Genomic DNA, 27,874 nt, shown 5'->3' on the forward strand with positions numbered 1-27,874 from the left:
CAGACAAAATCTCACACAGCAGCACACACATACACACTCACAAAAAGAAAAAAGGGGAAAATAATAGTATATCTTGCTCCCAAAGTCCACCTCCTCAACTTGGGATATTTCGCTGTCTCTTCAGGTTTTCCACAGATGCAGGGCACTTCAAGGTGATTGTGGAGCTTTAATCCGCTGCTTCTGAGGCTGCTGGGAGAGACCTCCCCCTCTCCTCTTTGTTCGCACAGCTCCTGGGGTTCAGCTTTGGACTTGGCCCCGCCTCTGCGTGTAGGTCGTGAGGGTGTCTGCCCTTCGCTCAGACAGGATGGGGTTAAAGGAGCAGCTGATTCGGGGGCTCTGGCACAGGCCGGGGGGAGGGAGGGGCACGGATGCGGGGCGAGCTTGAGGCGGCAGAGGCCGGAGTGACGCTGCACCAGCTCGAGGCGCACCACGCGTTCTCCCGGGGAAGCTGTCCCTGGATCCCGGGACCCCGGCAGTGGCGGGCTGCACGAGCTCCCGGGAGGGGCGGTGTGGAGAGTGACCTGTGCTCGCACACAGGCCTCTTGGTGGCGGCAGCAGCAACCCTAGCGTCCCACGCCCGTCTCTGCTGTCCGCGCCGACAGCCGCGGCTCGCGCCCGTTTCTGGAGCTCCTTTACGGGGTGCCCTTAATCCCCTCTCCTCACGCCCCAGGAAGCAAAGAGGCAAGAAAAAGTCTCCTGTCTCTTCGGCAGCTCCGCGCCCATTTCTGGAGCTCCTTTACGCGGTGCGCTTAATCCCCTCTCCTCTCGCACCAGGAGACAAAGAGGCAAAAAATAAGTCTCTTGTCTCTTCGGTAGCTCCACGCCCGTTTCTGGAGCTCCTTTAAGCAGCGCGCTTAAACCCCTCTCCTCGCACACCAGGAAGAAAAGAGGGAAGAAAAGGTCTCTTGTCTCTTAGGCAGCTCCAGACTTCAACCGGACTCCCTCCCGGCTAGCCGTGGTGCACTAGCCCCTTCAGGCTGTTTTCACTCTGCCAACTCCAGACCTTTCCCTGGGATCCGACTGAAGCCCGAGGCTCAGCTCCCAGCCCCGACCCGCCCCGGCGGGTGAGCAGACAAGCCTCTCGGGCTGGTGAGTGCCGGTCGGCACCGATCCTCTGTGCGAGAATCTCTCCTCTCTGCCCTCCGCACCCCGCTGTTGTGCTCTCCTCCGCGGCTCCGGAGATTCCCCCTCCGCCATCCGCAGTCTCCGCCCACGAAGGGGCTTCTCGTGTGTGGGAACCTTTCCTCCTTCACGGCTCCCTCCCACTGGTGCAGGTCCCGTCCCTATTATTTGTCTCTGTTTATTCTTTTTTCTTTTGCTCTACCCAGGTACGTGGGGAGTTTCTTGCCTTTTGTGAGGTCTGAGGTCTTCTGCCAGCGTTCGGTGGGTGTTCTATAGGAGAAGTTCCACGTGTAGCTGTATTTCTGATGTATCTGTGAGGAGGAAGGTGATCTCCCCGTCTTACTCTTCTGCCATCTTGCCTCGATCTCCTCACTAATACCTTTTTTAATAGACATTCCAAAGTCCCAAATGTCCCCTGAATGTTGATTTTTAAGATGTTTCAAAATATATTATTATTGATAAAAACAAAAGCTTTAGTTTGTTTAGTTTACTTCAGTTCCATCAAAGTAAGACATAAGGCAAAGGACTTTTGCAAACAACCTGAAGACTTAAACTACAACTTGTAAGATAACAGCAGGCCCTCAGTATGATGCACAAATGGGGAGAGGAAAATAAGGAATCCCTGACCAAAAAGAACTAAGGCTGTTTAGTGTGAGAAGAGATTCAGGGAGAAGATAGGGAATGAGAACTCTCTTCATATATTTAAAGATAATGAGGTGTATACACATATGCATTTTCTTCTATACTTGGAAATGTTAAAAATTATAAAAGTTTCTAATTAGGACAAAATCTTTTTAGGGGAAAGGGAGGCGAAGAGAGTTGTCCATAATAAGATGGCTGCCTCTTAAAGTAGTGATCTCTCTCTCACTGGAAGTTCCTAGCAGATGCTGACTGACTACAAATAAAAGATTTTGAGTACCCTTCTTTGAGCTCTAGAATCCTGTACAAACTTAAATTCCTATGTCTGTATTGTTAGTCAGTGTTATAAACACTACTGATGCTCCACCTACGTTTTTCCTCTTACTATTTCAATGCATACTTGCTCACCTTCTAACTGCCAGCCCCTGAATTTCCTTGACTCAGTGTCTTCTCTGGTCTCTAGAGCCCACTTTGCCCTTGGAGGTGGGGAGACCAGGTTAGAAGTACCAGGGAATTAATACCCTCCTTCTCAGCAACCCTCATACAACGATTGACAGAAGCTGGTGCATAAATACTCTCAATTCCTCACCTCACAAGTGAGAAGATTCTGACATGTATGTTCTACACTAGCTTCCATTAGTTAGTTTACACTAATTTCAAATGAGATTAAGCCCCTGTCACTCACATGATAATCTCCTAGATAAAGGCATCTTTTATTGACTGCATTTCTCCACTCTGCTCCTAGTGTGTTCTTCCCCTCCTAAATCAACTGATTACACATACATCCTTGTCTTAAAATCTGTTTCTAGGGGAAACCAAACTAAGACAGCCTCCCAATAAAAAACTTACCAGTGTGGTAGTGAAATCAATAATGTAAAAAACACTTACTTTTTGTTGGCAAATTGTCCCAAACTTTTCATCTCTGTAGTGTAGCACATCTACATTATATTCTATATGTATAATCAAGGATTCAAGTTTCATAAAATACTTTTATTTAGATATCTAAAGTTTGTGCAAAGCTTTATTCTCTTATATAGGGAAATAGGAACAAACCAGTACTTTTATATTCCTGACTCATGATTTCCTCCTTCATATTGTCTTATATACCTTAAGGACACCCATTCTTAGTACTGGTTTGCTTTTGTTTCTTTCTTTGACTTTATTGCAAATGTTAAAAAATTTCTTCACTTTCATCCTTTCAGATCACAGATCACTTTATATACACCTCTCCCTCATTCAGGGCCCTATAAGCAATATAATTTGAATAGGGTCATAGAACTATGAGTGAAAAGCAAATGCTGATATTTGGGTGTTTCATTTCCACTCCATGACACTCCATCTCATTATGGTAACTGCCAATAGCTTCAGAAAAGCACATTGTAGAGTATATATCCTTCTCTCTGATAATTATGGTGGTTCTAAAATTCTATACCCACAAAGCTTGGCTAAAATGATTCTCATTCATGTTAACTATGAACATCTCTTAGCAGACATCCATTTTAACTGCATTTTAATTTAGTGATTTAAAATATTTGCAAAGAGGCACAAAAGATTCTATGGAATTTGTGATTATGAATTTGAAATGCACGTTATAGATTGAAAGAACCAGTGAGTAGCATGCTCTTCTTTAATTAAACAGACTTTTTTTAAGAAGCTATATAAAAAATAATTTTAATGAGATGTAGGTGGAGGAGGCAATTCTTTGCTTTCATAAATAAAAACACAGAATAAATACAGCTATTAAGTGATGTAGGTAGGACTCCAGCCTGGGTCTTTTGACTAGAATTTTCATACTTTTTTCACTACACCCTGTTGCCTTCCTTAGGCCAAAGCAATTCAGAAAAATGATATATTTTTGGCCAATATTAATTTATCTTGCACAAGAGAAAAATGATTAAAACAGATATTTGTGAGTGACATTTTAAATCACATTAGATATTTGATGAATGCAAAACTTGTTTATGAGAAAAAAAACAGCTTTCTCATGATGAAACAAAGACACATTTCCTTTTCTTCAAATAATCTATCTGAACATATTGCTTAATTGAATAAGAACATACATGCAAGGTGTTCCTAGTTCCATTTTTCTTCTAGAAGTTTTATGGCTTTGGGTCTTACATTTAAGTCTATAATCCATTTTGAGTTTACTTTTGTATCTGGTGTGAGAAAATTATCTATTTCACTGTTTTGAATATAGCTGTCCAGTTTTTCCAACACAATTTAATGAAGCAACTGTCTTTCCCATTGTGTATTCTTGCTCCTTTGTTATAGATTAACTGACCATATGGAGTGGGTTTATTTCTAGGCTCTCTATTCTGTTCTATTGATCTCTTTGTCTGTTTGTTCAGTACCATACAGCAGGGGTTCCCAACCTCTGGGCCATAGATACTGGTCTGTGGCCTGTTAGGAACTGGGCTCTGCAGCAGGAGGTGAGTGGTGGGTGAGCAAGTTAAGCTTCATCTGTATTTACAGCTGCTTCCCATCACTTGCATTACTGCCTGAGCTCCGTCTCCTGTCAGATCAGTGGTAGTATTAGATTCTCATAGGAGCGCAAACCCTACTGTGAACTGCACATGTGAGGGATCTAGGTTGTACACTCCTTATAAGAATCTAATGCCTGATGATCTGAGGTGGAGCTGAGGTGGTGATGTTAGCACTGGGGAGTGGCTGCAAATACAGATTATCATTAGTAGAGAGGTTTGACTGAACAGAGACCATAATAAATCAATTGCTTGTAGACTCATATCAAAACCCTATCAGTAGGGACTTACCTGGTGGTGCTGTGGTTAACAATCCACCTGCCAATGCAGGGGACGAGAGTTTGATCCCTGGTCTGGGAAGATCCCACATGCCATGGAGCAACTAAGCTCATGCTCCACAGCTACTGAGCCTGCGCTCTAGACCCCTGAAGCCACAACTACTAAGCCTGTGTGCCACCACTACTGAAGCCCTCATGCCTAGAGCCCATGGTCCACAAAAAGAGAAGCCACTGCAATGAGAAGCCTGTGCACCACAATGAAGAGTAGCCCCCGCTTGCTACAACTACAGAAAGCCCATGCGCAGCAATGAAGATCCAAAGCAGCCAAAAAAAAAAAAACCTATCAGTGAGTGGCAAGTGACAAGCTGCATCTGGTGGAAGACTTTATAGTGGCAAGTGAGTTGATGTACTTCAATTGTACAGTTGCATCTGGTGGCAGGCTTTAAGTCAGAATCCAACACTTATTTTAGTCCTTGCGTGGCCCAAACATTATTTTATTTACCACTTCTGTCCGCACCTCTTTCCCTCACTGCACACTTGTCTCAGTCACAGTTTTGGTAAGCCCACAAGCTAACCCTAGCCAAAATGAGTAAAAAACAAACATCGGTAGAGAGCTTCTTTGAAAAGGGGGAAAGACCCAATGATGAGACAGCGGAAGACTCTAAGACTGCCAACAAAAAGAAAGCTGCATTTAAAAGAAAATACCAAGAGTCCTACTTAAATTATGGGTTCATTGCAACAGGTGATTCACATTTTCCAAGAACCCTGCATTCAAAGACAAGGCTTTGGGGTTTTTCAAAAGAAAAAAGAATGAACATTAATAACAGAAGCAATTATTGAAGGTCACCACTTCATCAAATGTGTCTGCACTGAGAGCATCATTCTTAGTGGCTAACCACATTGCTAAAGCTAAGAAACTCTCTACTATTCATGAAGAATTGATCCTGCCTGCTGCTAAGGACATTTGTTGTAAACTTTTAGGAGAGGCTGCAGTTCAAAAGGTGCAGTTCAACAGAGTGTTCCTCTTTCAGCTAGCACCATAAATGGATGAACTGATGAAATAGCAGAGGATATTGAGGTACAATTGTTAGAGAAGATTAATGAGTCACCGTGGCACACAATCCAGGTTGATGAGTCTACTGATGTTGACAACAAGGCAACAATACTTGTTTTTGTGTGACATATTTTTTAGGAGGATGTGCATGAGGATATATTATGTGCACTTAACCAACAGCACAGCTGCAGAACTATTCAAATCTTTGAATGATTACATATCAGGAAAATTGAATTGGTCATTTTGTGTTGGTGTATGCACAGACAGAGCAGCTGCCATGACTGGACAACTTTCTGGTTTCACTACTAGGGTCAAAGAGATTGCTTCTGAATGTGATTCTATGCACTGTGTCATCCATAGAGAAATGCTAGTTAGCCAAAAAATGTCACCTAAACTTAACAACGTTTTGTAAGATGTGATTAAAATTATCAACCACATAAAAGTACAGGCCCTTAACTCACTTCTGTTTGCACAGCTCTGTGAGGAGATGGACTCATAGCACACACGTCTTCTCTTACACACAGAAGTGAGATGGCCTTCTAAAGGTAGATCACTGGCCAGAGTTTTTGAGTTACAAGGCTACCCCAGAGATTTCTTTCAGAAAAACAGTCACCACTGGCAGTACATTTCAGTGACATAGAATGGGTCGCAAAACTTGCTTACTTGTGTGACATATTCAACCTGTGCAACAAACTCAATCTGTCACTTCAGGGGAGAATGACAACTGTGTTCCAGTCGGCAGATCAAGTGGCTGCATTCAAAGCCAAGCTAGAATTATGGGGGCGATGAGTGAACTTTGGGAGTTTTGACATGTTTCAAACATTAGCAGAGATTTTGAGAGACTGAGCCAGGGCCTTCTTTCTCCTAGATGGTGCATGATCACCTATCTCAGGTTTCCAGAGTTTGAGCATCACTTCCCAACCACAAAAGACCCCCAAACTGGGAAGGAATGGATCCAAGACCATTTGTGAATAAGCCAGGTGAATCAACTTTGTCTTGCTAGAAGAGGATCAACTACTTGAGACCGCAAATGATGGTGGCCTTAAAAGTATGTTTGAGACAACTTCAAATCTCCATACGTTCTAGGTTAACATCAAGGTGGAATATCTTGAGATTGCCACAAAAGCACTGAAAAGCCTGCTTTCATTTCCTACATCCTATCATTGTGAAGCAGGGTTTTCAGCAGTGACAGCAACCAAAAAGAGATTATGGAGTAGATTGGACATAAGCAACACACTTCAGGTGTCACTGTCTCCCATCACCCCCAGATAGGACCATCTAGTTGCAGGAAAACAAGCTCAGGGCTACCATTGATTCTGCATTATGGTGAGTTGTATAATTATTTCATTATATATTATAATAGAAATAAAGTGCACAATAAATGTAATGTGCTTGAATCATCCTGAAACCATCCTCTCCCCTCCGGTCCATGGAAAAATTGTCTTCCACGAAACCAGTCCCTGGTGCCAAGAAGTTTGGGGACTGCTGCCATACAGTTTGATTGCTATAGCTGTGTAGTATAGTTTGAAGTATGGGAGCATGATACCTCCAGCTTTGTTCTGTTTTTTCTAAAGATTGTTTTGCCTATTCAGGGTCTTTTGTGTTTTCATACTTTTAGGATTATTTGTTCTAGTTCTGTGAAAAATGCCATGAGTATTTTGATAGGGATTGCATTAAATCTATAGATTACTTTGGGGAGTATGGACATTTTAACAATATTAAATCTTTCAATCCATGAGCACCATATATCTTTCCATTTATTTGTACTGTCTTCAATTTCTTTCATCAATGTTTTAAAGTTGTCAGAGTATGAGTCTTTTATTTCCTTATTAGATTTATTCCTAGATATTTTATTATTTGTGATGTAAATTGGATTGTTTTCTTAATTTCTCTTTCTCATTCATTGTTAGTACATAGAAATGCAACAGATTTCTGTATATTAATTTTGAATCCTATAACTCTACTCAATTCATTGATGAGTTCTAGGATTTTTTGGTGGTGTCTTTTGGATTTTCTATGTATAGTCATGTCATCTGCAAACAGTGTCAGTTTTACACTTCCTTTCCCACTTGGATTCCTTTCATTTATTTTTCTTGTCTGATTAGTGTGTCTAGGACTGCCTATACTATGTTAAATAAAAATGGTGAGAGTGGGCATCTTTGACTTGTTCCTGATCTTAGAGGAAAAGTTTTCAGCTTTTCACCCTTGAGTATGAAGTTAGCTGATGGCTTGACATATATGGCCTTATTAAGTTGAGGTATATTCCCTCTATGCCAACTTTATTGAGAGTATTTTTTTAATCATAAATGGATGTTGAATTTTGTCAAAAGCTTTTTCTGCATCTATTGAGTTAAACATATGATTTTTATCCTTTGTTTTGTTATTGTCATGTATTAAATTGATTGATTTAGGGATATTTAGCCATCTTTGAATCTCTGGGATAAATCCCACTTCATGGTGTATAATACTTTTAATGTATCATGGAATTATTTGTCATTGAGGATTTTTGCACCTATATTTATTGGGAGTATTGACCTGTAATTTTCTTTGTTTTGTGGCATCTTCGTCTGGATAGTGTCAGGGTGATGCTGGCTTTGTAGAATAAGTTCAGAAGCATTCCTTCCTCTGCAATTTTTTTTGAAAAGTTTGAGAAGTAGAGGTATTAACTCTTCTCTAAATGTTTGGTGGAGTCATATGCTCCTGGACGTTTGGTTGTTGGTTGTTTTTTTAAATTACTGATTTAATTTCATTACTGGTCATTGATCTGTTCATACTTTCTATTTCTTCCTGGTTCAGTCTTGGGAGATTGTACATTTCTAAGAATTTGTGCATTCCTGCTAGGTTGTTCATTTTACTGGTGTATAATTTTTTGTGGTAAGCTCTTATGATCCTTTGTATTTCTGTGGTGTTGAATATAAGTTCTTTTTCATTTCTGATTTTATTGATTTTGACCCACTCTCTTTTTTCTTGATGAATCTCACTAAAGTTTTATCAATTTTGTTTATGTTTTCAAAGAACCAGCTTCTAATTTAATTGATCTTTCCTATTGTGTTGTGGTTTTTTGTTTGTTTATTTGTTTCTATTTCATTTATTTCTACTCTGAGCTTTATGATTTCTTCCCTTCTACTAACTTAGGGTTTTGTTCTTCTTTTTCTAGTTCCATTAGGTGTAAGATTAGGTAGTTTATCTGAGGTTTTTCTTGTTTCTTGTTGTAGGCTTTTATCACTATAAACTTCCCTCTTAGAACTGCTTTTGCTTTGTCCCATAGGTTTTGGATCATTGTGTTTTCATTTTTCTTTGGCTCCAGATATGTTTTTATTTCTTCTTTGATTGACTCAGTGATGCATTTGTTGTTTAGTAGCATATTGTTTAGCCTCTACCTGTCTGTGTTTTTTGCAGTTTCTTTCGTGTAATTGACTTTTAGTCTCATAGCATTGTGTTAGAAAATATGTTTGATATAATTTCAATCTTCTTAAATTTATTTACTTTAAAATAAATTTAAAATTTATTTTGTGGCCTAGCATGTGATCTATCCTGGAGAATGTTCTATGTGCCCTTGAAAAAAATGGATAGAATACTGCTTTTGAATAGAATGTTCTATACATATCTATTAAGTCCAGCAAGCTTAATGTGTCATTTAAGGTCACTGTTTTCTTATTAATTTTCTCTCTGTTCTCTCTGAATGATCTGTCCATTGATGTTAGTGAGGTGTTAAAGTCCCTTACCATTATTGTATTACTGTCAACTTCTCCCTTTATGTCTCTTAATATTTGCTTTATGTATTTAGGTGCTCCTATGTTGGGTGCATATATATTTACAACTGTTATACCTTCTCAAGGGATTGATCCCTTGATCACTATGTAATGTTCTTCTTTTTCTCTTGTTATAATTTTTGTTTTAATGCCTATTTTGTCTGAAATAAGTACTGCTACTCTGGCTTTCTTTTCATTTCCATTTGCATGGAATACCTTCTTTCATCCTTTCATTTTCAGTCTGTATGTGCCTGTGCCTTTAGATCTGAAGTGAGTCTCTTATAGGTAGCATATATATGGGTCTGTTTTTGTATCCATTCAGCCACTTTATGTCTTTAGATTGGAGTATTTAGTACATTTACATTTAAAGTAATTATTGATAGGTATGTACCTATTACCATTTTGTTAATTGACTTTGTGTATTTTTATGATTTGGGAAGATTTTATTTTTTGGATGTTGTCAGAAATTACAGCAATAAATTCATATATATGTAATTACTACCTTTAACAAATAATATTACAATACAACTAATGCATACAAGTACACTTAGAACAGGTTTAATTTCACAGCACTTAAACTGCCCCCAGGGTGACTAAGGAACTCTTCCTCCTCCATCCCATGTACTGGTTCACTGTTCTAGCTGTTAAGCACAGGTACATGCAAAGTAACACAACTGATTAGCATGGTATTCCTCAGGTCAAGGAAGAGTTAAGGAGTTTAGGTTAAGTGCTAGGTCAGAAAGTTGGGGGTATACTATTACAAATAGTAAGAAAGTTAATAGCCTTGTCACTTGGAAGAATATAGGAGCAGCTACTAAGTGGCTAATCTACACTGTAGGAGAAACAGCCTTTGTGTTGTTTGTGTAGTTCTTTCTTTTTTTTTTTTGTTCCTTTCTTCTTCTTTTGCTCTCTTGCATTGTGATCAATGACTATCTTTAGTGTAATGCTTGAACTCTTTTCTGTTTTTTTTTTTAATGTGTATATCTATTATATATCTTTGGTTTGTGGTTACCAGGAGGTTTGTATATAGCAATTCATATAGATAAATGTGATTATTTTAAGTTGCTAATCTCTTAAGTACAAATGCATTTTAACAACCCTGAATTTTTACTCTCCTGTCTATGTTTAATGCTTTTGACATCATATTTTACATCTTTTTGTTTTGTGTATTCCTTAATTGTTTACTGTGGATATAGATGATATTATCACTTTTGTCATTTAACATTCCTACTAGCTTTATACATGGTTGGTTTGCTATCTTTACTGTGTATTTACTTTTACTAATGAGATTTTCCTTTCACAATTTTCATATTTCTAGTTGTGGCCTTTTCAGCTTAGAGAAGTCTCTTCAACATTTTTTATAAAGCTGGCTTGTGGTGCTGAACTCTTTTAGATTTTGCTTGTCTTCTAGTCTCATAGCATCATGTTAGAAAATGTTTGATATAATTTCAATCTTCTGAAATTTACTGAGACATTTTGTGGACTATTTTGTGATCTAAAACTGTGATATAAAACTGTTGATCTCTCCTTCAAATCTGAATGAAAGCCTTGCTCAGTAGAGTATTCTTGGTTGCATGTTTTACTGTTTCATCACTTTAAATATATTGTGCCACTCTCTTCTGGCCTGCAGAGTTTCTGCTGAAAAGCAGCTGATAGCCTTATGGTAGTTCTCCTGTTCATAATTTGTTACTTTTCTCTTGCTGCTTTTAATATTTTCTATCTTTAAGTTTTGCCACTTTAATTTCAGTGTGTCTTGGTGTGGTCCTCTTTGTGTTGATCATGTTTGGGATCCTCTGTACTTTCTGGACCTGGAGGTCTGTTTCCTTTCCCAGGTTAGGGAAATTTCCAGCTATTCTGTCTTTAAATATGTTCCATGTCCCTTTCTCTCTTCTCCTTCTAGGGCTCCTATAATGTGAATGTTAGTATGCCTGATGTTGTCCTAGAGGTCTCTTAAACTGTGCTCATTTTTAAAAATTCTTTTTTCTGTTCAGTTTCAGTGATATCTGCTACTCTGTCTTTCTGGTCCATTCTTCCGTATCATCTAATTAACTGTTGACTCCTTTTAGTGTATTTTAATTTCAGTTATTGTATTCTTTACTCTGGTTAGTTCCTTTTTATATTTTCTAACTCTTTTTAAAAATTCTTACTGTGTTCATCCATTCTTTTCCCGAGTTCTTTGAGCATCCTTATGATTATTGCCTAAGACGGTTTATTGGGTAGATTGCTTATCTCCACTTCACTAGGTTCTTCTTCCCTGGTTTTATCTTGTTCCTTCTTTAAGAATGCATTCCTTTGTAACCTCATTTTGCCTAATTATCTGTTTTTAATTCTATGTATTTGGTAGATTGATTCCATTTCCCAATCTTGGAGAAGTGGCCTTTTGTAGGAGATGTCCTATGCATCCCACCAGCACACACCCCTCTGGCCACAAGAGCTATATATTTAGAGGTTTCCCCTCTGTGTGCTGCATGGGCTCTTCCCTTGTGGTGGGCTAACTACTGTGGGTGATCTGGTTAGCATAGCTGGCACCTGGTCCAATTGGTTGTCAGGCTCTGCCCTTGTTTAGAGGCTGCCAGCTGCTTGTGGGTGGCGTCTGGTCATGGGTTGGCTGACTGTAGAGCCCTGGTTGGGGGTGGGGGGGTGTCTCAGGGCTAGTGCTTGTGGGTGGATTCAAGTCCTTGGGTGGTTGGTTGTGGGACCAAGTGTCCTGGATCTAGTTTTGGCCTCTTGGTGGGAAAGGTCAGCTCCTGAAATAGGTGGCTGTGGGATCTGGGATGTCCCAAATTTGGCACTGGCCTATGGGTGAGTGGGGCTGGGTCCCAGTGTGGGTGGTAGAGGAGCCCAAGGTGTCACAAAGCTGGTGTTGTCCTGCTGATTGCCAGGGCTGGGACCCAGAGGTCCTTAGGGCTAGTACTGGCCTGCTGGTGGATGGAGTCTGGTTCCAGAGTCTCTGGCTACAGGACCCTGGGGATCCTGGAGCTGGTGTCTGTCCACTGATGGGCAAGGCCAGTTCCTGACACAACTGGCTATGGCATGCATGGTGTCCCATAGCTGGTATTGACCTGCTGGTGGGTGGGTCCTGGAGTCTCTGGGTCAGGACTCCAGGGATCTCAGAGTTGGTGTTGGCCCCTTGAAGGGTGGTGCCTGGGCCCAGGTGGTCCTGGGGCTAGAGGTGATTGCTGGCAGAGCAGAGTCCTGTGGAGTCCCAGGGTCTCTGGCTGCAGGGCCTTGGATGTCCTGGAGTTGGTTTCAGCCGGCTGGTGGTAGAGCCAGGGCCCAGGGGCCTTAGGACTTGTGCCTGCCCAGCCGTGGGTTAGGCTGGTCCCAGGGCTAGTGTCAGCCCACTGGTGGGTGGAGTCAGGTCCTGGGGTCTCTGGCTGCAGGGGTCCAGGGATACTGGGGCTAATGCCAGCACACTGGTGGGTGGGTCTTTGTCCTGGGCTTTCTGGTGGGTGGGTCCAGGTCCTAGGGTGGCTGGGGGCTCAGGGGAAGCTATAGCAGTCAGCCTGCTGATGGACTGGGCTGTGTCCCTGCCTTGCTAGCTGCTTGGTCTGAGGCATCCCAGTATTGGTGCCAACAGGCTGCTGGGCAAGTCCAGGTCCTGGCACTATAAGCTAGCAGGAGGATTCCAAAATAACATTTGCTAGCACCAGTGTCTATGTGGTAGAAGGAGCTTCCCAAAATTGCTGCCACAATTGTAATTATCCTCCTGTTTGTGGCTCAACCACTGGGGGTATGGGACTTGACTATATTGTGTCTCACCCCTCCTATAAGTCTTGTTGTGGTTCCTTCTTTATATCTTTAGTTGTAAAAGATCTTTTCTGCTAGTCTTCAGGTCCTTCTCATCGATAATTGCTTCATAAATCGTTCTCATTGTAAAAAAGTACTCACTGTGTTTCTTCATTCTTCCTCTAAGTTCACTGAGCATCTTTATGACCATTACTTTGAATTCTTATCTGGAAGATTGTTTATCTCCATTTTGCTTAACTCTTTTTTTTAGGTTTTGCTTTGTTCTTTCACTTGGAACATATTCCTTTATCTCTTCATTTTGCCTAACTCTCTGTGTTTGTTTCTATGTATTACATAGATCAGCTATATCTCCCTGTCTTGAAAGAGTGGCCTTGCGTAGAAGGTATCCTTTGAGGTTCAGCAGCATGGTCTCCCTGGTCACCAGAGTCAGGTCGTCCAGGAGTATCCTCTGTGTTGGGTGTGTGTGCCCTCTTGTTGTGGCTTACTGTGGGAGAGCTGCTCTGTGGGGCTGGCCTTTGGTGAGTCTGGCTCTAAGGCCCAGCTGCAACTGTTACAAAAGCTTTTATGTGCAGGGCTGGGCCCTTCTGTGGAGCCACTTTGGGGGGCATCAGTGACATCCATGGGTGCCTGACAGGACTGGTGGTGTGGGGGGCCACTTTGGAGGGGCTCCAGTGCCTACTGAGGGAGCTTGCCAGGTCTGCTTTGGGGGATTGCTGGTTGGATCTGGTCCAAAGCAAGGTGAATGCAAGGCAAAGTGAGTGGTGTTGATTAGATAGGGAGAACCAAAAATGACACCTGATAGAGCTGGGCCAGCAAGGTGGACAGTGAGCCACAACCTCCACCCACCCACACACCCCCAATCTGGCATCCACCAGTTCCTCCATACCCAGAGAAAGTTCCTACAGATCCCTGCTCCTCAGGCATATGTCCTAAAATTAGTTGATTAATCTCCTTCATGTATGACTGAGGTGCTTTTCAAACTACTGTCTCTGTGCTGGGAATTGGGAGAGGTTAAGTTTTAAAGTGTGAACCCTATAATAGTGGATTCTCAGTTTCCTATAGCCCTCTGGCTCTCCTGGAAATAAGCCCTGCTGGTTTTCAAAGTCAGACACTATGGGGGTTCATGTTCCTAATGCAGGCTCCCCAGGCTGGGGAGCCCAATGTGGGGTTTGGAGCCCTCATTTCTCAGGGACGACCTCTGAGCCTGTGATATTCCTTCCAGCAATGAGTTGCAGTGATGGAGTGTGGGTTCTGGCTAGAGAATGTCTCTGCCCCTCCTATCCATCTCAATGTGGCTTTTTCTTTTTATATTTAATTGTGGAAGTCTTTCTATTAGTCTTCAGGTTGGTCTCAGAGATAGTTTCTCTACATATAGTTGTAATTTTGGTGTGTTTGTGGGAGGAAGTGAGTCGAGGATCTTCCTACTCTGCCACCTTGTCCTGGTCCCTGGATTGAAATTGATTAACTTCGTATACAATGCTTGGAAATTAGTAGGTATTGGATAAATATTTGCTGAATAAATGAGCAAATAGATGAGTGTTGTATACATGTTAAGAAAGAAAAATGATAAGGTGGGGTGGGAAGAGGCAAGAAAAATTGTTTCTCTTCTGTTAGCTGCAAGATATTTGTAATATATTATTATCTTACACAGAATATTTGACTTTTAAGTTTACATTATGATAACAATCAGCAGAAATAGACACGAATTAATTATAAAAATAGAATTCAAATATATATATTTCTAGTATAGTTTCTATGGTTTTAAAGGGAAAGACATAGGGCAAGTACAGATACAATTTAAGCCTGGACTTTAGAAGAATGTAACAATCATTTGGTATGTGACCTTGAAAAAAACCTTAAAAAATAGAAAATAAATTCCCTATATCTAATCTTGATCTTTCTTCCATTTGCCAGTGATTATGTGAACCTTTATTTTCTTCCTTCCTTCCTTCCTTCCTTCCTTCCTCCCTTCTTACCTCCCTCTCTTTCTCTTTTTCTTTCTATCTTTCTTTCTTTCTTTCTTTCTTTCTTTCTTTCTTTCTTTCTTTCTTTCTTTCTTTTTTCCTTTTTGTAAGAACAAGACCACTTTAATTTTCCGCCACAATCTGATTTTAAACTTGGTATTAGTTGTATGTGAGCTCAGAGAAAACACAGAAAATCAGTAGGGGAGTATTGAATGATTATATGGTTGATCCTAAAGGGGGAATTAGGAGTGAATTTATTCCTTTACCTTTCTGACTGAATCAAAGTGATCAAAAAGATTAATCACTTCATCTACTGGCAGATAGTATACTTTATCACTGAACTATTTAATATACTCTAGAATTTATAAAGAGTAAATATATTTATAATGTTTACAATATTCAGAAAAGTGTCCTCAAATGTATTGTTGAATGTTTTACTTCTTTTTTTGTTAATTTCACTGTCTTTTAAACATTTGAAGAGTAGATGCAAAATTCTACTGAAATAAGTTATGAAGTTCTCTTTTCTATTTAAAGAGAAATAGTGCTTTTCTTTCCCTAAACCATAGTAGATACTTCTATGCAGCTGCTTTCTATTTAAGGCTAGTAAAACTAATTTACTTTATATTTCTAAAATTATCAAGAATATTTTTCTTTATCTTTTTTTTTAAAGCTGAGCTTTTGAATGTTTCTGACAACAATAATAATGGAAACTATTCTAATAAATATTCTTACAGCATCAACTAAAACAAATTTAGTTGAACACAATTTAATCCTAGAATTCACAATTCTTTTAAGACAAAAACTATATTTTTCTTTTTCAAAAACACTTATATTCTTTGCTTTCTTTACTTTTCAATTTATCTTTTTAAAACATTTTATAAGAAAATTAGGAATAGCTCCATCCATGGCAACAGTAGATAAGAGACAATTAGAGACCCCTTTCTAATTCCCACAAATTTATACTAGTCTGACTGAGATATGTAAATGTATTTTCATTTTCTATGAAAACAACAAACCCCATGAATTGTAATGGGGCTTGTACATTCAAATCAGTTTGGCAAAAAGTAAAATGAAAGAAGTAAAATTTTCCTTTTTTTGGACATAACCTCATGTCTTTTAATTTCCTCTTATTTTGTTGCAGTTCCTGACTGAGCAAAGCTCTATATGCAAAAGCAGCTTTATAATGAAGCAAAAGCAGCAAGCTCTGCCAGTACTATAGTGTAGGAAATTGCTGATATAATTTCTTTGCTGTAGTAATTTGAGTGCCTGATTTGTTCCCGTTGCATCTTATGCATTGTTACTTTAATATATGGAAACGAAACTCTTATGCTTTTTTAAGCTTATGCAACAAACTCTAGAAAACCCAAATTTCCCATCATCTTTGGTGGGTGAGATATTCTGGACAAGAAAGCTTCTCAGATAACTGAGAGCTTACCTTCAGAAACTCCGGGTGCTACTGGGTGCTCTTCCCTTGAACACATAAAAGAAATATCTCTTGCTTGTGTCTTCAAGTGAAGCTCATTCAGACTTTCATTTATTTAACAATAAGTTTTTGATCCTCTTTCATATCACTGGGAATATATTGGTAAATAATAAGAATAGACCCTGCTCTGATGGAGATATGTCAACAGCAAAGACAGATAACTAAACTAATACAGCACAAAGAATCCATTTTCTTGCTATTACAGGTCTTTACCACTTCATCTTAAATTACTGTGCCACTCTAATTCTACATTTGCTCCCGCCCGATTTTTATCAGCTAGAACTATGGGTTGGCCAAGAAGTTTTTTTGGGTTTCCCCACAACAGTATCTGCCTTCTGAGCTTTTACAGACCTCCTTGTTTTTGCAATTGTTTCTGTCTGGAATATCCTTACTTTTTTCTGTACCTGGAAAAATACAATGCATTTTCAATTTAAATGTCTGTTTTCTCTGTGAAACATTTCTGACTGTCTTGATTATATTCAGTCACCACATCTTCTGGGTTCATAATATATTTTGTAATACTTCTGTTTCTGAACCCATCAAATTGTTTTGTAATTATTTATTCGTGTTTCTGAGTTCCCAGCTTGAGTGTAAGCATTCTCAGTGTAGGGACCATGTTTTGCTCATCCTTGTACAGCCCTGCAGTGCCTGGAATGATGTCTGGCACATAGATGTTGAATTAATATATTAGGAATCAAGGGTAGAATTGTCTAGTCTACTACTCTTGACTCATTCCTACTGTTAGAATGTGTGCTGTTTAATCCTATAGATGATTCAAATAATCAAAGCTATTATCTCCAATTATCAGATTTCTTCTTCAGTGACTGCTCCTTATAACTGAAGGTAGCTTTACTCTTCTCCTTGAACTTCTTTTTGTCTCGTCTATCCCTTACTCTTGTTTTTGTATTGTCTTTTAAAATTTTAGTGTGAAAAAATGACTTTATGGTCATTAGCCAGTAACTAAATAAAACGCGTATTTCCTTCTAGATAATGATACAACCAGTTATGGCATAAGAGGCAGGCTACTGAAGCCTTTGGGTGTTTTTGATGCTTTATTCAGAGCCAGAGATGTTTTTGGAAGTGGAGGTGGATTGGGTAGAGTTCTTGATTTAGTGCAATTTTTTATGTTAGAGAATTCTGAAAATTTATAAATGCAAACTCTAAATAAACAGAGTCTTATCTGTTGCCACACATTTGGCAACTTGCCAAAAATCCTGTCTGGGATCTGACATCTCATTTAGATAGTACTAGGTAAGGAGGTAGCCTTGGATTTAGGATAAGTTAGCTGGGGGCTATGTCTACATTTCACCACTTACGTGCAAACAGCCATATTTCTGTTTGTAAGGAATTTTCCTTTTTCTAATTGATCATGCCCTGAGATTAGAATTATTGGCTTCCTTTGGTGATGTAAACCTCTGAGAGGTCAGTCATGGCTTTTAGGCTTTTTTGATTAATTTTCAAACAGTATGACAAGGTCACTGGGTTTGCCAATTATCTGAGTTTCTAATGGGACTCTGAATTTCCCTTTCATATAGTGAAAGCGAGAATACTGTTGAAAGGGGCACCAATTTGGGTATGTATTAGAGGCAGTTTGAGATAACTGTGAGCCAATTGTAGAGCCATTTTTCCCCATTCTTTTGTTAAACATCTATTTCATGCTGTAAGGTTGGCTCATACCATCTTCTGATAAATAGTTGGTTAGACTCCTTAAATACATCCTACGACCAAATAAATAAATTGCCCTAGGGCCAATATAGTTCCAGTTCTCTATCTAATGCCTTTCATATCATCATGCATTGAATAAGAACTGGCACTCATAGCAAAATTCCTGAGATGCTTGACCATTTTCTATGTATTATATTTCTAAAAGAAAGAATATATTTTAGTAGGATTTTAGGAAATGCTTTTGGTTTGAGCCTTAGTTAACCAGATAAGAGTTACTAACTAGAACAGAAATTGCTCATAAATTTATTTTCAGCAGAGCATAATGCCCGACCTAAATAAAGTGGACGCTCAATAAATATTTGTAGAATGAATGAATATACAGAAATGGCCACTTGACTGAGGTTTTACTTCATGCTTCTTTTCAACATATAACCTATGTGTAAAATTATATATTGCTTCAGGATCAAATGCAATTATCAGGAAGTCTTCATTGGAAATAGCATTATTGACTTATAGAGTGAGCAGGGTTTTTCAAGATCATCTCAGCCCAATGCTCCTTATTTAAAGTAAGGAGAATAAGAGTCATAGGCATTAAGTTACTCCACTTACTTTAAAAAAATTAACAATTAAAGATTTCTTACCCATCTCTCAAAAACTAAAAATATTCATCATTTTTGGAAACATCATTATTTTGGGAATATGTCAATTGACCAAAGGAAGAGGTAGAAAAAAGTACATGCCATCCCACTGCCCAGACTGTATTCCAGAAAAGGAGGGTTTCACTGACTACAGAACACAGAAATCTAGCTGCATGACTCTTGGGTATTTTTTATAGTGGATTAAAAATATGTGAGCAACTGTTAGCCTTAAGTGCTATTTTGTTCAAATAATCTTTAATGCCTGAAAGACAGTTAAGATCAAGTTTGTTGCTGCTTTTTTGTATACTGGGTTACACATATGAATCAAAGTCTGACACTTAAATGTCCAACTGATAAGGCATAATACAAAATCATTAGGGACTTTTTGTAAGCAATCAAGTCCAAAATTAAAATCAAAGGATATGTGTGAAAATAAATAATATATGAAAAGGTTCCCACTTTATAGTGGGCACTTATTTTGATATAAAAACAATTCATTTGTTTCCAGCTATATTAAGCTATTTTGAGCTACTCTGTAAAATAATTGATGAAGAAAACTAGGTAAGATGAATAATGTTAGTGTCCAAAATGGTATATTACTTTAAGTAAAAATTGAAAGTCTATCAATAATTGATCATAAATTCAACAAATACTCAAAAAGTATCTTTAGTTTTAAGTTTCCTTTCACAGTTTTTCTCTGCAGATGAGTGAACCAAATTGCCCATTGGATTTAGAGAGACAAAATGTAATTTGCTTTAATGCAGCATGAAACAAACAATATAATAAGTCTAACTTGGTAGTTTTGCTATATTTCTATTGCCTTAAATAGCTCAGTGGGTGATATTTACATAAATTCTCTCATTTTTTTCCTATGGTGTAATTTAGGGTGGAAAAGTCAATATAACTTTAAAACATTTTCAAATACTTGTTTTGAAACTCCTGTTTTGAGACGTTTGAATGAATATGTGGTTAACTGCTATTTTAACTAGCAATACATTTATAAAAACTAATTAGTTCATAGCATAAAAATAATTTGGAAAACATGTACAGAAGATAAAGTGTTTCTTGAAGCAGTTGTTCATTAACATATTTTGAGAGAAAATTGTGAGCTATTTCCATTATGTTTTTGAAAATTGATACAAATTAAAATGTCAATGAAGTAATTATTGACAGCATGTCACCACAATATGAAGTGTGCCCATCCTTCTAGAAATTTATTAACACATCCCTTTATCCTCATTGTATTAATTTCACTATCTTCTGAGAAAGGGCTACCATTTGTCAAAGGCATTTTTTGAAGGGAGATAAAGATGGCAGAGAAGGAGGACATCGAGCTCACTTCCCCCCACAAACACATCAAAAATATATCTATATATGTGGAACAACTCTAGCTGTAAACAACTGAAAACTGGCAGAAAATCTCTTCCACTAACAAGACTGTAAGAAAGATCCACACTGAGATGGGTAGAGAGGGAAGAGAAGAAATCAGGTCAGAGCCCCCATCCCTAGCAGGGGACACAGAAAAGGAGGAGGATATCATGGGATTGGACATTCTCCCTCGAGAGGGAGGGGTTCGAACCACGTATTGGGCACCCCATACCTGGGATCTTGCACTGAGAAGACAAGTCCACTTAGCTGGTTTGAAAACCAGTTGGACTTAACACGAGGCTGTAAGAAATTGACACTTTACTCTTGAAGAATGTGCAGACACACTTGCTTTTGGGAAAAGGTGCAGGAAGCAGATTGAAAACTCCCTGGGGTTCTGACCAGTTTCCTGTAGCTGGCCCAGAGCACACCACAGCCCACACTGGCAGCCTGGTCCAGCCCCTCTTGCTCTGCTGCAACTCTTCACTAGGGTGAAGGCAGATGATGGTGCTGGCTGGGACCTAGACCTGCACCTGAAAAGGGTGTACCGAGTGCAGAGGAGGCAGTTTGGGATTGGCCTGCGGCTCTAACTGGCAGGCCAGAGCTGTCACATTGTGTGCCTGAGCCTGCTCCAGGTGTCTGCTCTGATCCTGCTTGATCTTTACTACTGAGATTTTTCCTTTCTTATAAATTCTCACTTCTTGTAGCCTTTTCTTTTCCATTTTAACACTTCTTGTAGAGTCAGTTTAGTATTATAACAAACTCACAGGTCACATCATATTCAACAGTGAAAAGCTGAAAGCTTTACCTCTAAAATCAGGAACAGGACAAGGATGCCCAGCCTTCTATTTTCACTTCTATTTTCATAGTATTGGAAGTCCTACTCACAGAAATAAGACAAGAAAAAGTAATAAAAGGCATCCACATTGGAAGGGAAGAAGTAAAACTGTCACTACTTGCAGATGACATATTACTATATATAGAAAACCCTAAAGTTTCCACTAAAAAACCATTAGAACTAATAAACCAATATAATAAAGTTGCAGGATACAAGATTTATATACAGAGATCTGTTCCTAGTCTATAAACTTATAATGAACTATGGGAAAGAGAAAGCAAGAAAACAATCCCATTTAAAATTGCATCAAGGAGGTTAAAGACCTATACTTTGAAAACTACGACAATGATGAAGGGAATTTGAAGCTGACCCAAAGACTTGAAAGGTATCCCATGTTTATGAACTGTAATAATTAACATTTTAAAAATGTCCATACTACCCAAAGCAATGTACAGATTTAATGCAATCCCTATCAAAATACAAGGACGTTTTTCACAGAACTAGAACAAATAATCCAAAAATTTATATGGAACTACAAAAGACCCTGAATAGCCAAAGCAAGATTGAGAAAAAAAGAATAAAGCTGGAGGTATCACACTCCCTGACATCAGACTATACTACAAAGCTACAGCCATCAAAACAGTATGGTACTGACACCAGAAAGACACATATATCAGTGGAACAGAATAGAGAGCCTAGAAATAAACCCATGAACCTATGGTCAATTAATCTACAATAAAGAGGCAAGAATATACAATGGAGAAGAGACAGTCTCTTCAATAAGTGGTGCTGGGAAAACTGGACAGTTACACATAAAAGAATGAAATTAGAACATTTTGTCAGACCATATACAAAAAAAACCACTCAAAATGGATTAAAGACCTAAATGTAGGACTGGAAACCATAAAACTCCTAGAAGAAAACATATGCAGAACACATTATTTGACATAAGTCATAGCAATATATTTTGGATCACTCTCTTCAAGCAAAGGAAACACGAGCAAAGGTAAACGAATGGGACCTAATTAAACTTAAAAGCTTCTGCACATCAAAGGAAACCATTGACAAAATAGACAACTTAGTTAATGAGAAAAATTACTTACAAATGATATGACTGATAAGGGATTAATATCCAAAATATATAAACAGTCTACACAAGATGAAAAAAACAAACAACCTGATTAAAAAATGGGCAGAAGACCTGAACAGATATTTTTCCAAAAAAGACAGAGTTGGTCAACAGGCACAAGAAAAGATGGTCAACATCACTATTTGTTAGAGAAATGCAAATCAAAACCACAATAAGGTAGCACTTCACACTTGTCAGAATGGTTATCATCGTCAAAAGCCCACAAATAACAAATGCTGGCAAGAATATGGAGAAAAGGGAACCCTAGTACACTTTTGGTGGGAATGTAAACTGGTGCAGCCACTATGGAAAATAGTATGGAGGTCTTTAAAAAAATTAAAAAAATAGAACTACCATATGATTTAGGAATTCCACTCCTGGATTTATATCTGAAGAAAATAAAAACACTAATTCAGAAAGATACATGCACCCCAATGTTCACAACAACATTATTTACAATAGCTAAGACATGGAAGTAATTAAAGTGTCCATTGACAGATGAATGGATAAAGAAGATGTGAGATATATATATATATATATATATACACACGCACACACACATATATATATAGCATGAAATATTACTCATCCATAAAGAAATAAAATTTTGTCATTTGTAACAACATGGATGGACCTGGAGAGTATTATGCTTAGTGAAATAAGTCAGGCAGAGAAAGACAAATACTTTTTGTTATCACTTATATGTGGAATTTAAAAAATAATTAAGTAATTAACATAACAAAACAAAAACAGACTCACAGATATAGAGCATTAACTAGTGGTTACCAGCAAGAAGAGGGAAGGGGGGAGGGACAAGACAGGAGTAGAGGATTAAGAGGTACAATCTACTATGTATAGAATAAATAAGATTCAATGACATGTTGTACAGTACAGGGAATATAGCCAATATTTTATAACAACTCTAAATGGAATATAATCTATGAAAATATTGATTCACTATGTTGTACACCTGAAAATCATCTATACTTTAATAGGAAAAAATCAGAGACATTTTTCTGATCAAGATTACTTAACATTTTACTTTTAAAAAATGCTTTGTTTGAGTCTCTGAAATTGTTTTCTATTGTTATTTCATTTTATTAAAGAGGATATTGAAACAGAGTTATTGAAGTAAATGTACAAGTTCCTGACAAAGTTTGGATTAGCTCTTGTTTTTAGATGAGTCAAGAAACATTAAAAGTGATTTTGCTTAGATCTACAGAAATTAAAATATAGACAGTTAAAAAATGTTCAGAATAGAAAACGGTTTTTCTTGGGGAGAAATTTTATAGGACAATTAAGAACACAATATATTCTTACAGTAGAGTAGACTTTGTTACAATTTATGAGATTTATATTTGAGCTGCATTTTAAAGAGAAAAAGTCTATTAATAGTCTTATTATTACTATGCAGTCATGATAAAAAAGAAACCTTTTAGAATTCTGAAGAAATTAAAATAGAAATGGTAATGGTAGACACTCAAGTTTTCTAAGCTCTGGGGATCTAATGTACAACATGGTGACTATAGTTAACAGTACTGTATTATACACTTAGAAGTTGCTAAGAGAGTAGACCTTAAATGTTCCCACCCCTAAGAAGAAATTGTAATTATGTGAAGTGATGGAGGTGTTAGCTAGCCCTACTGTGGTAATCATTTCACAATATATTTGTGTATCAAATTATAATGTTGTATTCCTTAAACTTACACCATGTTATATATTAATCATATCTCAATAAAGCTGGAAAAAATATAATTTCTTTGAAGTCATAACAAAAGTAAGATGCTTGGTTCTCTTAGTGAGAGCTTATTTAAGGCTTATTTATTCAACAAGTTTATCCATAGCACCTGGGTGTGCTGGTTTTCTTCTTAGAAACCTGCTAAGCCTCTGAAATGGGTCAGTGTGCTTTAGGCACTCAATTGCCTTCTTCAGATGTGGTCTTTTAAGCACAAGGCTTTTAGCAACTAGAGGGTCTTTCTGAGCCTTACTCACCCACTGACAGGAAGATGTTAGAATTGTTGTTAGAAGATGTTAGACTGTTTTGTGGGATTCATGAAGAGTTATTTACAAAGCTTCAGTTGTTCATGTCAAACAACTCAAACTCTCAACACAGGGGTAGAGTGGGAGGGAAGGAGAATGGGAGTTTGAGCTGAAGTGACCAGGTCTTGCTTAAGAAAGTAGGAGAGTTTTTTCTTGGATTCCATAAATGCACACTAAAAGTTTCATATACCTCATATCATCACAACCTTGATTTCTTGGACTCCCTGAGGAATAAACCTGATTGATGTACAGATTAAAATTAACATTTTCTAATAGAATAATAACACAATTCATCAATCAAATGTTTGTTTTTTTTTCTTCTTCTATAAAAGGGTAACAGGAGGAGAGTACTCTGTCATTTTTCCTTACAGTATAGTCTGGCTTCACGAGAACTTTAAAAGAAATACTACATGCTTTTTTACTTTTAACATTTACAAATGCTAATTATAGTTGGAGAAGGAAACTTATGGCATCTAGTTCAGCGTTCCTGGATATTAAGGAGAAATCTCTGAAACATATCTTGGCTTTGATATGTATAGTGGAGTACTTAACTGTTCTTATAAATAAACTTCCAAATTGGTAAGTTATTACTACGAATCAAATCATATTGTTATGCAAATAAACTGCATGTAGCAAACTAACCAATAAAACATGCTACATTATTGTCTAGCTAACCTAACATATTGTAGATAAATATGAGCAAACATTTATAAAACCACTAGATGGCATTCATTCACTGCAATTTTGGCCAAATACAGCCTTTAAAGCTTTATCATGATATGCAGGATTAGGGGCAAGGCAAGTGTTATCCATTATTTGATGATATTTTTCTTTCATATAACACACTGACAAAGTTCAATTTTTTCTTTTCCTGTATGCTTCAAATCAAATCAACAGATACTTACTGAAAGCTTTATTAAAGTATTCTTCCTTGTGAGGAGATTTGAAAACCATCTTCACTGTGGTGGTAATGTATTTACTTACAATATCTAGAAGAAAATATGCTATATGCACTGTGCCACTTAATTTTCTTTTATTTCGTTGCTTTATTAATTCATGTTGATATTTCTCATAGAGTTATTTCTCTAAAGGTTATAAAAAGTACAGAGTCACATTTTCTAATATTTTAGATGGCATTAATCTTCAATCTTAATGCTTATGAAAATAGGAGGTCAAGAGCTCTTGAGTCACAAAAAGTCCTTTCTACTGTATGTCTTTAAAATGTGTGAGGAAAAGTACTTCTAACTTCATTGAGAACCACAATGGCCTTTGGTAATAAAATATTATGATTTAGTCTTGGAGATAAATAAATCATGGAATGAAAACTCCCAAACTCCACACTTTAGGCTAAATGGTTGGAAGAAGATATTGATGGGCCAAAAAAGGTCAACTATTTTTGTAGAAGGTCTAGGTTAATAATAACATAAAGTCCAGTACTTACCTGTTCTAATATGTTTTGAAGCCTCTCTATCTCACAGTCTATTACAAATTTCTTCTCTTGTCTTCTATCAAGCTCTTCTAGAAGTTGCCTATAGCTGACATCATTAAAATTTTCCACACATATAGCGCTGACATGCCAACCATTTTGTCCTGCTTTTTCCATGATAGCTTGAAGTATTGAGTACCCTAGTGGGGAAAAAAATCCAGAGAGGTTACTAAAAACGTGTCCTTAAATAACATGCAGGCACTGAGTCTACATCAATATTTTTATATTCCATAATATACAATGAATTATTAGTAATTTAAAAACATGAGTGGTTATTTCTGAATCATTCAATTTTACTTTCTTTACTTAGGGCAAAAACATTCCTTAAAAATATTGCTTGAATGAAGTAGCAACATCATACCTTGAGTAAGCTCTCAAAATCCCTCTACTAAAGACTATTACATTGCTTTGGACACATTTTTGATGAGATAAACCAAAAACAAAATCTAGTACCACCTGTAGTCAAGAACAATTTCATAAAATTTTGCTAATTTTACTCACTAGACAGAATTAATTTTGAACAACTGTATTGATTTTCCCCTTGAGCAAAGTAGTAACAACATTTTTGGGTTCAAATGTGTCATAAAATAAACATTGCAACAGTATTTATTGAGGACCCATTATTGTAAATGGAGAAGGCATTATTTAACTCTTCCTGTCTTGGTAGGGGAATGATGTGGATTGGGGGTGAATTGAATGAAAACTAGGTGATGCAATGGGCACTCAAACTCATAATCTAGTAGAGGAAACAGACCTTCAAATAAACAAATGCAACTTAGTTTAAAACTGTAATGAGAGCCATACTCAAGGGAAAGTGTTGGCCCAAGGGAAAGTTTGGTTAAATCTGCCTTAATGGAATCAGGAAAAATGCCATGAGGAGAAACAACTTGAATTGGGTCTTGAAGGTTGAAAATGTACCTTTAAGATTGCTGAAAAAGGAGCATTTATTAGCTGGAGACAGGCTTACAGAGGGAATGGAATGGTATTTACCCTGTTTTTTATTCAGATCTCTCTGCATGTGGAAGGGAAGTCATGGGTCTTAATATCTGGGTTAAGGATGAAGGGGCAAACTCATGAACCCAGCACTTAGAATATTTCTTCATGACAACATTGTCTTGAAATCTTGCTTTTTCCAGCTCTCAGTTTTGAGTTGAATGTGAAAAAAAGGAAAAAAGATTCTTTGAATCTATGTATAACATTTAAACAAAGGTTGTTTAGAATCAGAGCCTGTTATTTTTTCCCCTTGTGGCTGAGCATAAAAAATATGCTAGTCCTCTTTAAGAAGGTCTAACACTTATTTGAGCTCATTCTATGGCAGCAGCTGCCTATAGTTTCTCCCACCCTTGGTCCCTGGATTCAGAGTGGAGAGCTGGGTGGATTAAATGTGAAGACTTAAAATGAATGCAAAGCATTTGCTAGTTAAGAGCACCTTTACTCAGTTTTCTGTTTGGTATGTGAGTCTCTCAGATTCAAGGATTTTTATTTTTAGGTATGTTTTCTGCAAGTCAGAGTTTCAAACATTACGGATGTTCATTTAATATCAACAGATGGAACTGATGATGAGGTCATATTTGAAATATAAATTACCTGATATCCTGCCAAATGAAATACTGTGGCAGTCAGGATTAATTTTTATCAAAATGAAAAATATTCCCTAAAGAGGAAGAAAGAGGGCATGTTAATTACTATATAATTATTCTAGTATATCTATTGCTTTGTTTAGTCTTTCCTTTTGTAATGTATGCCTGTAATTATATTTTCAAATCTTACCTAGATTCCCCCTATCCCTGCCCCAAATCCAGTACCCTTTCCCTTGTTTCCTATTATATGCATATGTAACATGATGGTCTGCATCCTATCTTAATGAAATCAAGCAGGACTCTGAGGGGTCTTCCTGGGTTCATGAGTCCCTCAGTGTACCCCATTTCTTGTTTTTAGAGAAAGGCTTTAGTATTCTAGGCCTTCCCTGAGTTCCAAAGATCATCAGTTACTAATTTGGGAAGTGAGGGAACACAGAAACAAAGGTGAAGCAAACTCAAATGGTCTTGGAGAAAACACAAAGCCCAAAAGGTCTTAACAGAAAAAACATCAGGGGCCAACTGGGAAATGAAATTCTTGACCATCACATAATGCTCTAAGTAAATAATAAAATGTCTCAACTATTGTTTTTGCTCTCTCCTAGAAAGAAGTT

General features: G+C 37.7%; 1 protein-coding gene across 2 annotated transcripts in view; it reads right to left on the reverse strand.

The window, feature by feature from the left end:
• GRIA4 (glutamate ionotropic receptor AMPA type subunit 4) overlaps positions 1 to 27,874 on the reverse strand; it is a 529,194-nt gene that overhangs the window by 159,469 nt on the left and 341,851 nt on the right. For both annotated transcript variants that reach the window (XM_024115308.1, XM_024115307.1), the window contains exon 4: positions 25,639 to 25,823. In XM_024115308.1, the coding sequence (XP_023971076.1) occupies positions 25,639 to 25,823 (185 nt within the window). The remainder of the gene's footprint in view (positions 1 to 25,638; positions 25,824 to 27,874) is intronic.

The sequence above is a fragment of the Physeter macrocephalus genome, chromosome 16, assembly GCF_002837175.3.
Source record: "Physeter macrocephalus isolate SW-GA chromosome 16, ASM283717v5, whole genome shotgun sequence".
Lineage (NCBI taxonomy): Eukaryota > Metazoa > Chordata > Mammalia > Artiodactyla > Physeteridae > Physeter > Physeter macrocephalus.